Raw genomic sequence first — 12,479 nt, forward strand, 5'->3', positions numbered from 1 at the left:
GGCAGGTGCAGGAAGCCACATGAAAGAATGAGACTTTCTCTTCTTGGTTCCTATAAAGCTAAAACATACATATTTCTGACGTGGATGTCAATGCTATTTAATACGAGAAGAGGAGAAGAATTTGGCGTTGACGCTTGCGTCTAAATGTTGATGGGCATTGGGCATTTTGGTTCAAAGCAAACATTATTGGTGAAATGCTGCAGACAATATATTGACTAAAATATTAAACTGTTAATTTTTTAATCGGAAGAATGCAATATAAAAATACTACTTTGTTACAATATACAGTACACACATTATACCACTTCGGGAAGCCCAGCTCGCTCGGGAAGCAGCACCCGGTCCGCAGGGCCGTGTGCGCCCCGGTTTTTTAATGGTTACAAATTCTATTCTGGAATTTGAAAATACAGAATATAAATAAAAGTAGTGAATCTGAATCAAGTAAAATTATTTAAAGCATTGTTAATAAACTATGCTACGGAATACATTTATTTTCTCATAGATGCTTAGCTTGCAGATTCTCTAAGCGACATACGAGAACAGGTCTGAAGCTGACGTTTGACACTCGGTATTTGCGTGTCGACTGCAGCAAACAGAACGTGGTATTTTCCCAGAACGTCACGCGATGACTCAGAAAGCTGCGCCCTCTTCTCCCTTCAGGAGTGTCCGTGTCACTTCTGCCGCACGGAGAAGGTGGAACCGCAGGCGTCACCGTTGCGATATTGCACATTCCTGCCTCAAATGCTGTTTTGGGCGTGTCCGACCCAGCGCAGACGCAGGCGCATGCGCACACGCCCTCGCGCCGCGTGATTCACCCGAGAAGCCGTCCGTGATTGCAGATTCCGAGGCCCGGGGGCGGCCGTCGCCGGGTGCTCAGCAGGGGACCTGCCACACCAGGACGGAGGGCGCCAGCTCCTCGCGGGGCGGCAGCCTGGCCTTGCCGGGCACCCGCCTGTGGCCCTGGCCCCCGCACACCACCAGCGCCGAGCTGGCCTTGGCCTTCCTCGCCCGCCGCGCCCTGCTCCGCAGCGAGACCGGGTCCTTCAGCAGGTCGTAGATGACGCTGTCCTCCGGCCTGTGCTCCAGAGAGCCGGAGCCGTGGGACAGGCTCAGGGACCCCGACGAGGAGGACGCCTCGCTCTTCTGGGTCGTGGATCCCGGCGCATCCCCCAGCCAGACGGCCGCGTCGGGGTCGCCCTGGCCAGGGCGGGAAGCGGCTCCCTCGCTCGGGGGCCCGTCCTTGTCCTTCTCCTCTTCCGCCGGGGGCTCCGGGCCCAGGGGCAGGCTGTCCCTGGCTCTGTCCTTGTCCTTCTCCCGCAGGGCCGCCGCCAGGATGATGAACTTGACGGGGCCGCTGTGCGCGTGGTAGGACACCATGCCCCGGCCTGGAGGGAGAGAGCCGACGACGGTCCGTTAACAGACGCCGCCACAGACGGAAGCCACAGGGCCCGGCTCGCCCGCGCGGCTCCCCCAGCCCAGACCCTGCGAGTAACCTGCGTGCTTGAGTGACAGGCTGAAGTGGGAATATCTAGGTTATATTCTTGCGGATTTTTAGTTAATTCGAATGAAACTTTGAAAATGATGACCTAAAATACAAAATCGGGTTTTCTTTGGCAGGAAAACAAAAGTATTGATAATTCCAATTCAATAGATATACTCTATTAAGTCTTTATAATACACTGAAAAAACACCCCTAATAGGTCGAATTGTTTAGACAACCCTGGGATGCTAAGTCACAGCACAGACCGCGGCGCCCGCGAGCTCACAGGGCGAAGCCGCTGCAGACTCACCGGTCACCTTGGGGATGCCTTGCAGGCGGGGGACCGGCAGGGCCACCAGGACTCCCAGGCTGGTGCCGACCATCAGCAGCCCGTGGCCCACGAGCAGGCTGGTCACCGACAGCCGCTGGTGCCCTGTGGGGGACAGACAGGTGGCTCGAGGCTGGACACACCCAGGCCGCATGCCACCACCAGACGGCCGAGGCAGGAAGCAGGGGGTGCTCATACCTGCGCTGGGCTTCCCAAGACTGGACCACAAGGACCTGCCCAACGCGGCCGCGGGGCAGGAGCGTCCCCAGACCTCCCGCCCGCCTGCTCCCTGCCCGGCTCTGGTTGGCCCTTCCGGGTGTGAGTCGACCCCAGAATCATCCCGCCAAACCGCCTGCTTCCGCGCGATACAGCGGACGAGCCCCGGCCCGACACACGCAGCCGCCCGCCGCTCTTCCGGGGCACAGAGCCCCTTCACAGGCGAGGAGGGGTCTCCCGCGGGAGGGGGCTCTGGAGCGGGGGCGCCTGCCGCAGGGTCGCAGCCTGCAGGGGGTGGGGGGATGGAAAGGCTCCCCGGGGGCTCCGTGGGAAGAACAGCAACATCGCAGGACTCGGCGCTGGGACGCTGGCGTCGTCGGAGGCTTTTAAAGCTGTTGGTTAGTTTTGATTTGCTTTGCAGCCAAGGATCTGAAGCCCAGAGAAATGACGCCGTTCGCTCTGGGTGGTGACAGGGCTGGGCACTGGCGAGGGACGGAAGTGGGAGAAGCTCCAATGGCGACAAAGACCCCCGGCCCCTCTGCCCCCAGTTCCAAAGGGCCATTCTGAACTGGGGCTTTGGAAGGAGAGGAAAGCAGGAGAGGAAGGCGCCACGGCCCTGCCGCGGGGGCTGCCTCTCTGACGGCTCCGTGGTGCCAGCCAGAGCCCTTATGTGATACCGAAACCCAGACGCCAATTTTGCTAACAGGTTCGGAAACTCAGGAAAATGGCACAGCTCCAGGGAATTTTCTGATTCCATTTCCAGAGTCCGCGTGATTCACTTTAGCTTTACACAGGAGGGTCCCGCTGCAACAGTCACGATGGACAGTTTCCAACTGCAGAGGACGCGGGTGACAGGGCAGCGGTGAGGCGGGTGCCCAGTCCAGAAGCGCCCATGGCGCGGACGCTGCGGGGCCTCCCCGGGGGTGGCGGCAGCTGGCGTGGGGACACAGGACAAGCTTCAGGGAGGGTTTACAGACGGGCTAAACACAAAGCAGGGACCCGGCACACACTCCTGTCTCCTTACGCACAGCCCAGGTGTAGAGAGAAGACGCTCTGGGCACAGCCGCCAGGCCGGCAGGTGTGGCCTGAGCTGCGCAGCCAGGGTGACCTGGTGCCTACGGTGAAGTCGCTGCAGGACGGTGAAAGGTGGAGGCGGGCAGGTCCTCAAAGCAGCAGGAAAAGCCACGAGGGATCCACTCTGAGCCCTTTCACCCCAGAACTTAAACCACAGGGCCGTGCAGGGACAGGCCACTGGCGAGCCCAGGACAACACCGCAGCCAGGAGAGGACAGGGCACCCAAGTCCTCAACCTCGTTCCTTAACTCAGGGTCCTGAGTCCCCGAGGTGTGGTCCCCATATTTAGAATGCTCCGTTGCTTTTCTCAAGAGCCAGACTCTGTGGTTTCCTCGGCCAGGCCCCTCCTGCAGGCCCTGCGCTCGCTCGGTGGGACTCGGAGGCCGCGTTTGACACGGGGTCTCTAACTTTTCCAGCAGCAACATCCACCCGTGACCTTCTGGACAGAGCAGGAAACATCTGCACCCGGATGTGACTCGCGTGGCTGTCACAGCTGGGAACGGATGAGGCACCTTTCAGCTCACTTGCTGTGAACTCTGCTCCTTTGTAACTTAGAGCTTCAGCAACTCCTCTAAAAACATGTATGTTAATTGCAGAATGTTTTGTCACCAGTTGTTGGACTGTGTCACATTCGACATGGTTTATGTGAAAACCTGAGCTCACAGTTTTCAGAACTGAATTCCCAGTAGGAGGAAAGACCCAGCGCATTAGCTGCGGGTTCGTCTGTTCCGCGGGACAGCGTCCGAGCCCTCTGAGGAGGGGAAAAGACTGAGTCAAGTTCTGTTAACTTGTATAAGAGTGTGAGTTACAGCATCATTTTCTTTTTCAAGTTCTGTTCTTTCTGGCTTTGCAAGTCTTCACCTGTAGAACCTCCTTTCACTGTATATTCCAGCAACAGCCAGGAAAGGAAAGGTGACGATGTCACAGTCCGAGGCTCGGTCGCAGACAACTTCGCTGCTGAAAACACGACGCAGCTGCTAGGCGCTGCGGCCCGACCCCGGCGGAGGGCTCCTGTACTCGGTTCCCGTCCAGGTGGGGGGCGGGCAGGTCGGCGCGTGAGCCTGTCTGGGTCTGTGCCGGGAGGGACACCTGATGACTGAGCCTTCCTCTCGCACAGGAGCAAGTCAGAGATGACAGCGGGGAGACCGCGGTGGGGACACGGCCCCCAGAGCGCAGCTGTGCCTGCCTGCTCTGTTCTCGCAGCCTGGGCGTGAGTGCTGCTTGCTTTTGTCAAGTACAAACTCCACCCACGCTTGGGGGCCTTCCCTTCCCCCTGTGAGTTTCTGATCACAGCTGGGGAGGGATAAATACCAAGCGTCCTGCAGTGGCCGCTGCATTCTGGTGGCCGGCTCAGAGCTCTGGAACCACGGTAACACGGGGCTGCCTGGCCCGGGGTCCGGCCTGCACCAGGGCAGCTCCCACGCTGCTTTCTCACAGCCCCCTCCTCGCCCGGCCCGCACGTGGAACGCTCCGCACTCCCAGGCCAGTGCGTGCTCTGGCGATCTCGAATGTGACCTGGTGTCGTCCCAACAACCACAGCTGACTCCTGCAGCACACGTTTGTTCCAGCAGCCTGTGCGCAAAACACTGCCAGCCCCGCGGCAAAGCGTCGGCAGGCTTCCCGAGCCAGAGGGAGCAAACCATTTTGGTTTTCTAAATATAAACTTGCATGTTACATAAATCTCCATTTTCTTTACTAAATAAAAATATCCTACAATCTTTTAACAACGATTTGTACAGAGCTAGCCCCGTAGAAAAGAACAGCTACCACGGCCTCACCCTCTGTCTCCAGCAAAAGGCCCAGCTGAACCTCCTCCTCCTCCTCCTCCCCCTCCTCCTCACACCCTTTCTAGAAAGTGGCCTCTAAATTACTGCTTTTTCCAATGCATCATAAACATTGTACCTGTTAGGGACCGAGTGTGCCCCCCAAATTCATATGTGGAGGCCCTAACCCCAATGTGATGGTGTTTAGGGGGGACCTATGAAAGGTGATTAGGGTGGATGGGGTCATGAGGGAGACCCCTGAGAGGGCTGGTGCCCCTGCAAGAGGAGGAGGAGACCAGAGCCCTCTCTCCATGCCAGAGGACACGGTGAGGAGGCACCGTCTGCAGACCAGGGATCAGGTCCTCACCGGAACCCAGCCTGCCGGCACCGGGGTCTCGGGCATCCAGCCCCCAGATCTGTGAAAAATACTCTGCTGTTGTACGTAACCCTCTCGGTCCGCGGGTTCTGTCCTAGCAGCCCAAAGGCAACCGAGGCAGTAGCCTCATCTCCTCAAACTACAGACGTCTCCCAATATCACCAACCCACCCAGAGATAACCGGAACAAAAACCTTCCACCAATCCCACGACGGTCTCAGGCCACCTGTGAAGTGTCACCAAGACCAAAAACCAAATCTAGGTACCTGGTCTGAATACGGTTTGCAAATCATGCTGATCAGTTTGGTTCACTAACCCAAGGACAGGCGACCAAACCGACTTCTGAGCGGCTGTCCCCAGCTGACTGACTCCGTGACACAAACACCCAAAACACACAGTCTGTGAAGAGGCGACTGGATTGGGACGCCCCTGTCCCGCCCGCCTTCCACTGCTGACGTCCTCACGGTGCGATCCAGCTTCCCTCCTTCCTGCCCTGTTTGTATCCACACCCGAGCCCTCGGCGAGGCTGCCCCCCACCCCGTCCTTCCTCCTGCCTTCTCCCCGCCACCTGCCAGGTCAGGGCCCTCAGATAGAGGCAGTCTCGGTCCCCTCCTCCCTGCTCTCTCCACACCCTTCTACAGGATGGTCTTCCCAGCACTCAGTGTGGAGCGAATTCTTTCCTGGTCAAAACCTTCAGTGACTCCCACCAGCAACGTGGCAAATACAGACATGCCCAAGCTCGTCACCTCTGCCCCTCATGCTCATACACTCCGACTACACACATACACACCAGCTGCATGCTTATACACACCAGCTGCACACTTACACACACTAGCTCCATGCTCATACACACCAGCTGCATGCTCATACACACCAGCTGCACACTTACACACACTAGCTCCATGCTCATACACACCAGCTGCATGCTCATTTACACTGGCGACAGACTTACACACACCAGCTGCACACTTACACTCCCTTCCCTCTCTGTGCATGACCTGGCTCTGGGAGGCCCTCCCTGAAAGTCCGCCCCCTCCCGGTGATGCTCCTGTTCTAGATCCTTCAATCGGGTCCTTGCTCCACTTGAGCCTCGCTACGGTTAACCGTGAGAAACCTCCGGCCGCCTGCTCTGACCTGTAAAGACAGCACTGGAACCTGGTCCTACTCTAGGACGCGGAGGTGCTTAGGGGACATTGTGTCACCGACTAGAAGGGCTAAGACGCGGGGACGTGCCACAGCAGCCCCTGCAACCCCCGAGGGTCCCCAGGCCCCGCCTCATCCACGGGGTGTCTCCAGGCCCGGCCCTGCCCCTGCCCTCACCAGGCCCCGTCCCAGCCATCACCAGGCCCCGCCCCAGCCATCACCAGGCCCCGCCCCCGCCGCCTCCAGGCCCCGCCCCCCGTCTCCAGCCCCGCCCCGCACCTGGCAGCAGGTTGTGCACTGGCGCAGCGATGTTCACGTCCTGCAGGTGCTCCAGCGTCTCGGTGTGGAAGAGGCGGAGCGTGGAGCCGGAGGTGAAGGCGATCCAGATCCCGACGCCGGCCACCGCCATGTGCGAGATCACCATGCCCTCCTCCTGGTGCGCCTCCAGCTGGCCCTGCGGGTGGACAGCGGTCGTGGGTGCGACCCTGAAGGCCTCCCGCCCCGCGGCTCTGCTCACCCAGAACGCTCGCCCTCTGCGTGCTCAGGTGCGCACCTGCCGGCCGGGGCTCTCCGGCTCCAGCACCGCCCGCCCCGCGCAGAGCCAGGCCCGCACAGTCCCTGTGGCGCGGGTACTGCCTAGGATTGGAGGAGGGGGCCAGGGTTGGGCACGAGGCTCAGAGACACCCTGCCAGGAAGCAGCATCCTCAAAGATCTTGAAATTTAAAAAATCTCACAGGCCTGCATAATTCTCTAAATTAATTAAACTTTTTCTAAAAACCCGGGAAAACAAAAGACTTAAATCTCTGCCCCAAGAGTTGTCCCACAACGTTTGGGAGCAAGGGTTGGCCGACCCACCCCCCACGCCCCTCTCAGGTTATGGGACCTCCGGGAGAGGCTCAGCTGGACGCGCCACCCCGTAACCGCACACCCCGCAGCCCCCAAGGCACCGCGCGGAAGGGGACGCGCCGATTGAGACCGGAGGTGGGTGGGAGAGGCTGCCGGTGTGTCACGTCCTATTTCTGCTGAGACTCCGTGGGGACCCGCGCGCACGGCTGGGCCTGAAGCCCGGGCGCCGGCGGGGTCAGGGCGCAGGCAGCTCCGTGCGGGAGGGCGGCCTGACGTCCCCCGCGCCGCTCACCCGTGGGTCTTGGGTGGACCCTGGAGCCAGCTGTTCCCCCTGGAGACCCCACGTCCCTCGATGTGAGGGGAAGGGGGGACCTCAGGCGGAAGAAGAGGACCCGCTTTCTGACCTCAGCTCCAGCTCTGGCCCTGCAGAGTGGACGGTCACTGCGGCCCTGAGCTCTGTCCTTGTTTGCACCAAGGGCTGTCCCCTCCCTAAAATGCCGGTACTCTCGTCAACTCTGAACACCTCCCACCACGGGCACGTAATTTCCTCACGTAAAATTACCTCAATAATCACCAGTTGAATTTAAATATTTGTCCATGGAAAGGAACTAGTGTTCACGGTTACAGCGTCCCCGAGTCACCCACCCAGTTCTGATTAGAGTCTGGCTCCTCCTCCCCAGCAGGCGGGAGTCGCGATGCACAAAGATCAAAAGTATTTTTAAGAATTGAAGTTTCATGGGATCGGCACACTCCGAAACATCTGGGCCGTGCAGCGCACGCTAGTATTTGTCTGGGAGTCTGGGTTCAGATTCCAGATGATTCCAGCTCTGGCCTATTTCTGACCCCCTCCCCCGACTTTGCCTCCCTCCCACAGAGGAGGGGCGCAGGCCTGCCCCTGCGAGCCCGCCAGGCCAGGGCGGTTTTCTCTCGGCCCGCTCTCTGCTGAGGGCCTCTCTCTGGTTTCCTCTCTGGTCCCCTTCTCCCCGGCGCTGGCTCAGTCCTGCCTCTTCCCTCCCGCCCGGCGCGGGGCCCTTTCTGCCCTGATTTCCTTCATTCAGCCCCCAAACACGTGCAAGTCTCACTCACCACAAATTCAAACTAAAGAATGAAAGGAAAAGGGGAAAGAAAGAAAAGTGCTGTGTCCCCTCGGCTGTGGTCCTCGGTTTCCCTCCGGCAGCCACCTGCAGGCCGCAGGGCCCCCCCCTCCTGTCTCCAGGAGGTTCCGGGGGACACCCGCTGGGCTTCCCAGCCATCTCCCAGACCGCCATGTCCAGTGGGCAGTTCTTTTGCTAAAAACTAAGGTGTAATCTGCACATCACGAAAGTCACTGTTTTAAAGTGCATAATTCAGCGGTTTTTAGAATATTCAAAAAGCTGTGCTGTCGACATCACTGCTGTCTGCTTCCAGAACATTCTGTCTCCCGTCAGCAATGCTCCTCCGCCCTCCGTCCCAGCCCCCGACAACCACTAACCTACTGCCTGTGCTAGATCGGCCTGTTCTGGAGGTCTGGTAAGAACGGAACCACAAACGTGGCCGCTGTGTCTGGTTCTGTCACGGAACGGAACGTGCTCAAGCTTCGTCCCCGCCGAGGCCTGTGTCGCTGCTCATTTGTCCTTATGGCTGAGTGACATCCCTTTGTGCGGAAGGATCACAGGCTGTTTGTCCATTCACCAGCTGACGGACGCTCAGGGTCTACCCACTTTTTGACTGTTATACTAATAAATTATGCTGCTATCATCGTTTATGTACCAGTTTTTGTGTACACGAATGTGAGTTCTTTTGAATATGCACCTGAGATTGGAAATGCTGGGTCTTCCACAATTCCGTGAGTCACTGTTTGAGGAACCGACGGACGGTTTTCCAACAGTTCGGGACACTTTTTTTTTTTTTTTTTTGAGACAGAGTCTCACTTTGTTGCCCAGGCTAGAGTGAGTGCCGTGGCATCAGCCTAGCTCACAGCAACCTCAAACTCCTGGGCTTAAGCGATCCTACTGCCTCAGCCTCCCGAGTAGCTGGGACTACAGGCATGCGCCACCATGCCCGGCTAATTTTTCTATATGTATATTTTTAGTTGTCCATATAATTTCTTTCTATTTTTAGTAGAGACGGGGTCTCACTCTTGCTCAGGCTGGTCTCGAACTCCTGACCTTGAGCGATCCACCCGCCTCGGCCTCCCAGAGTGCTAGGATTACAGGCGTGAGCCACCGCGCCCGGCCAGGGGACACTTTATGTTCCCACCGGCAACACGGGAGTCTTGCAGTTTCTTCCTCCTCACTTGTCTTCATCCCTTTCCCCGGGAGGGAGGGAGGGCAGCGCACAGCCTTGGGTTTGGACCTGGGGATTTCAACTCTGCTGCACACCGAAGTCATCCGGGGTATAAAGATGTGCTGCCGTCTAGACCCCGGCCCGACCCCGTCCCCTGGAGAGTCTCACTCACTTGACGCGGGCAGAACTCACGTGGGATCGTTGCTAAGGTCCGCAGGTGGCTGCCCTGCGCAGCCAGGCTTGGAGACGACTGAAGGACAAAGCTGGGTTGAACCCCGCGGGGCAGCACCGTTTGCTTCCTGCGTGACTTCAGGGCTCGCGTCTCCCTCCAGGGCTCGGTGAAGCACAGCTGGCCACCGCACAGCAGACGCAGGTCACCGTGACTTTTACTTAGATCATGAAAGAGCAGCTTGTGACTCAGACTCCAAGTGAACATCACAGGCGCAGGGACCGACAAGCTGCTCCACAGCTCAGAGTAGCTGCGGAGTCCCTGGAGCCCCAGCCCACACCACGGGACTCGGGAAAGGAGCCTTTCTGAACCCCGTCCTCAGCCTGTGCCGTGAGGGACCCCCCACACACACACCCGGGCACAGGACGAGGAGGACCCCAGCCCTCCCACACCACTGTCCGCACGGGGCAGGTGAGGCCTCGCCCTTCTGTCTGGCTTCCCGGGGGGAATAGGTTCCATTTTGGTCTTTTGGAAACTCCGCAGACTCTCGCAGGAGGCACACTGCCAAGACGAGGGCTGGAGGAAGGGCAGGGAGGTCTTCCTCTGCGTGGCCCTGCTACGGCTGCACATGTTTACGGCTGCCACAGAACAGGGCCACGCCCGCCCTCCCAGCTGCCCGCCACTCAGACCTGCACGTCAGAGTCGACCTCAAATCTCCACGCTCTGCAGGGAAAATGCTGCCTGCTGCCATCTGTGCACAAGCCCCCAGCAGCTGGTTCCCCACGTCAGGGCAGGACCGAGCGGGATCACTGCTGTGGGGCAGAGGGAGGCTTCCACGGAGAGGTTTCAAAAGAAAAACCGGAAAGCATGGCGCGCTAGGGAGCTCTCTGCTGTCACTGGCGAGTGGAGGAGCAAAGCCCCTTTCCCTGCCCTGGCTGGGATTTCAGAGACTATGCACATTTCTGCAAGAAGCTTTCAAAACCCACAGTTTGCTGAGCCTCCACCCTGGAGTTCTAACCCAGCGGAACCTCCTCGGTTCGTGTTCCAGTGTTCCTGGGTGGAGACCGGGGAGAAGAAACCCTTTTCCTTGTTCTTCTCTCTCTTTCCTTCCACCTTCAGTCAAGAGCACTGTGTGTTGTAGGCAAGCAGGAGCAAGGACCAGCAGGTTTCGGTTTTAAGCAGACACAGTGATCAAACTGAAACTGTGGCTCACGGCTCTGAGAAACAAACCTGCGAAGTCAACCCCTGCCAGAAAGCCAGAATAATTAGCCTTTTCCTAAATGTCAGATTATTTTAGAACAGCATCCGTGTTTCTGACACGCTAAAATTTTAAAAGGAATTGAATAAACCCCAGCTAGAAAGCCATGTGCAGTTGGGAGGGAAGGTGACCCCCCCACAAAAATAGTCCCGGTGACTGCAGCCCCGGCTGCCTGGCAGTGCAGCGTTCCCCGCAGGTTTCCCGTCTGCTCCTGACACCCTGCAGCCAGGCGGGGGGCTGTCCCCTGGCTGGGGCTGCAGACACTGGCCCAGCATCCCCCACAGCCCAGCGCTGCCGGATTACGGCGCCAGAGCCGGGGCAAGAGCCCAGCCCCCTCCAGCCTGTAAAGGCACCAGGCTGCCAAGGTGCTCAGAGCCGTCTCTGCAGGGGGGTCCCGTGAATATACCAGCGACTGCACCAGACCAGTCGCTTTGAGAACATTTGAGCCCCGGAGCCTCAGGTACCTTTTTCCTCCAAATGTACCTTGCACCTTCCATCCTGCTGAGCCCACAGCCCGGCATGGCTGCAGCCCACAGGCGGGCCGTGTTCCCACAGTGCACGACTGTTGGGACGGCTCCCGGCAGACCCCCCACCCCGGCAGGGAGGAGACACATGCATCGTTCAGGCCTCACGGCTGCGCCCGCATCGCCGCTGTGGTTTCCCTGCACCGTGGGAGCTACATGATGAATTTCATTTTTTCAGACAAGAGCAGATTTTTGCTTCTCTCTATAAATGTATTTAGGTATTTTTGTCCAAAAAAATGCACAGAAAGGAGCTTTATATTTGGATCCAAACATTACTTCTGAGCCTTCAAGATTTATAGCATATAAATTCTCTGGAACACGTGGAAATGATGTCTTGATTATAATAAAGTCATAATTTGGGAATGTGATGTTTTCCTGAGAGCTTCTTGCTGATGGCTACAGAAACCACCATTCCAGCTTTATTGGTGGTAATTTACAACAAAAAGAATCATCGTGTTGGGGAAAATATTTTAAATTATTATTATTTCTGCGCAGAAGAAAAGCAAACACAGACTAACAAACTATCATACCTGGCTCTTGTATATTTGTTCTAATAATACTTCATTCTAACGACAAATGACAGCTGCCACTCCAGAGCTCTCTGCTGGGCCCTTTCACGTTGCATTTCACCCACGAAGCCCAGCTGAGCGGCTTATCTGAGATCACCTTGTGCTACGCGGCCAAGCCAGGACCTGAACCCTGCGCCTTCTTAGACGCGTGATCGCCAGGCGGCGTCACCGAGGGTGTGCGGGGCTGTCGATCGACAGGAAGGACGGGCAGCGCTGGGACAGACAGACCCCGCTCAGGAGCCTCGGTCAGTTCCGGCTGGAAGCCAGACTGAAGGCTCTTACTCTCAGGGCGTGCGAAATAAAATGTATCAGATGGATATAAAAAGTAACAAAAGTTGCCATCACAATACTGGGAAAATGATCTACCGTGTTTCCATCCCGTATTCTGGCAAGAAGGTCCTGCCTTAAGTTGTGGGATCCTAACCCAGGGGGCTGCCTGTATCCTCACGTGTGCTTGCGCAAGCTTATCT

The 12,479-nt window shown here is 57.7% G+C and overlaps 1 protein-coding gene across 3 annotated transcripts in view; it reads right to left on the reverse strand.

The window, feature by feature from the left end:
• Window positions 1–484: 484 nt before the first annotated feature.
• The window catches only part of ARHGEF10 (Rho guanine nucleotide exchange factor 10), a 62,394-nt gene continuing 50,399 nt past the window's right edge, over window positions 485–12,479 (reverse strand). For all 3 annotated transcript variants that reach the window (XM_069464610.1, XM_069464612.1, XM_069464611.1), the window contains 3 exons: window positions 6,658–6,832; window positions 1,791–1,913; window positions 485–1,385 (listed from right to left, as the gene is read on the reverse strand). In XM_069464610.1, the coding sequence (XP_069320711.1) occupies window positions 874–1,385; window positions 1,791–1,913; window positions 6,658–6,832 (810 nt within the window). In that variant the 3' untranslated portion in view covers window positions 485–873. The remainder of the gene's footprint in view (window positions 1,386–1,790; window positions 1,914–6,657; window positions 6,833–12,479) is intronic.

Source organism: Eulemur rufifrons, unplaced genomic scaffold, assembly GCF_041146395.1.
Source record: "Eulemur rufifrons isolate Redbay unplaced genomic scaffold, OSU_ERuf_1 scaffold_81, whole genome shotgun sequence".
In the NCBI taxonomy this organism is placed as follows: Eukaryota; Metazoa; Chordata; class Mammalia; order Primates; family Lemuridae; genus Eulemur; species Eulemur rufifrons.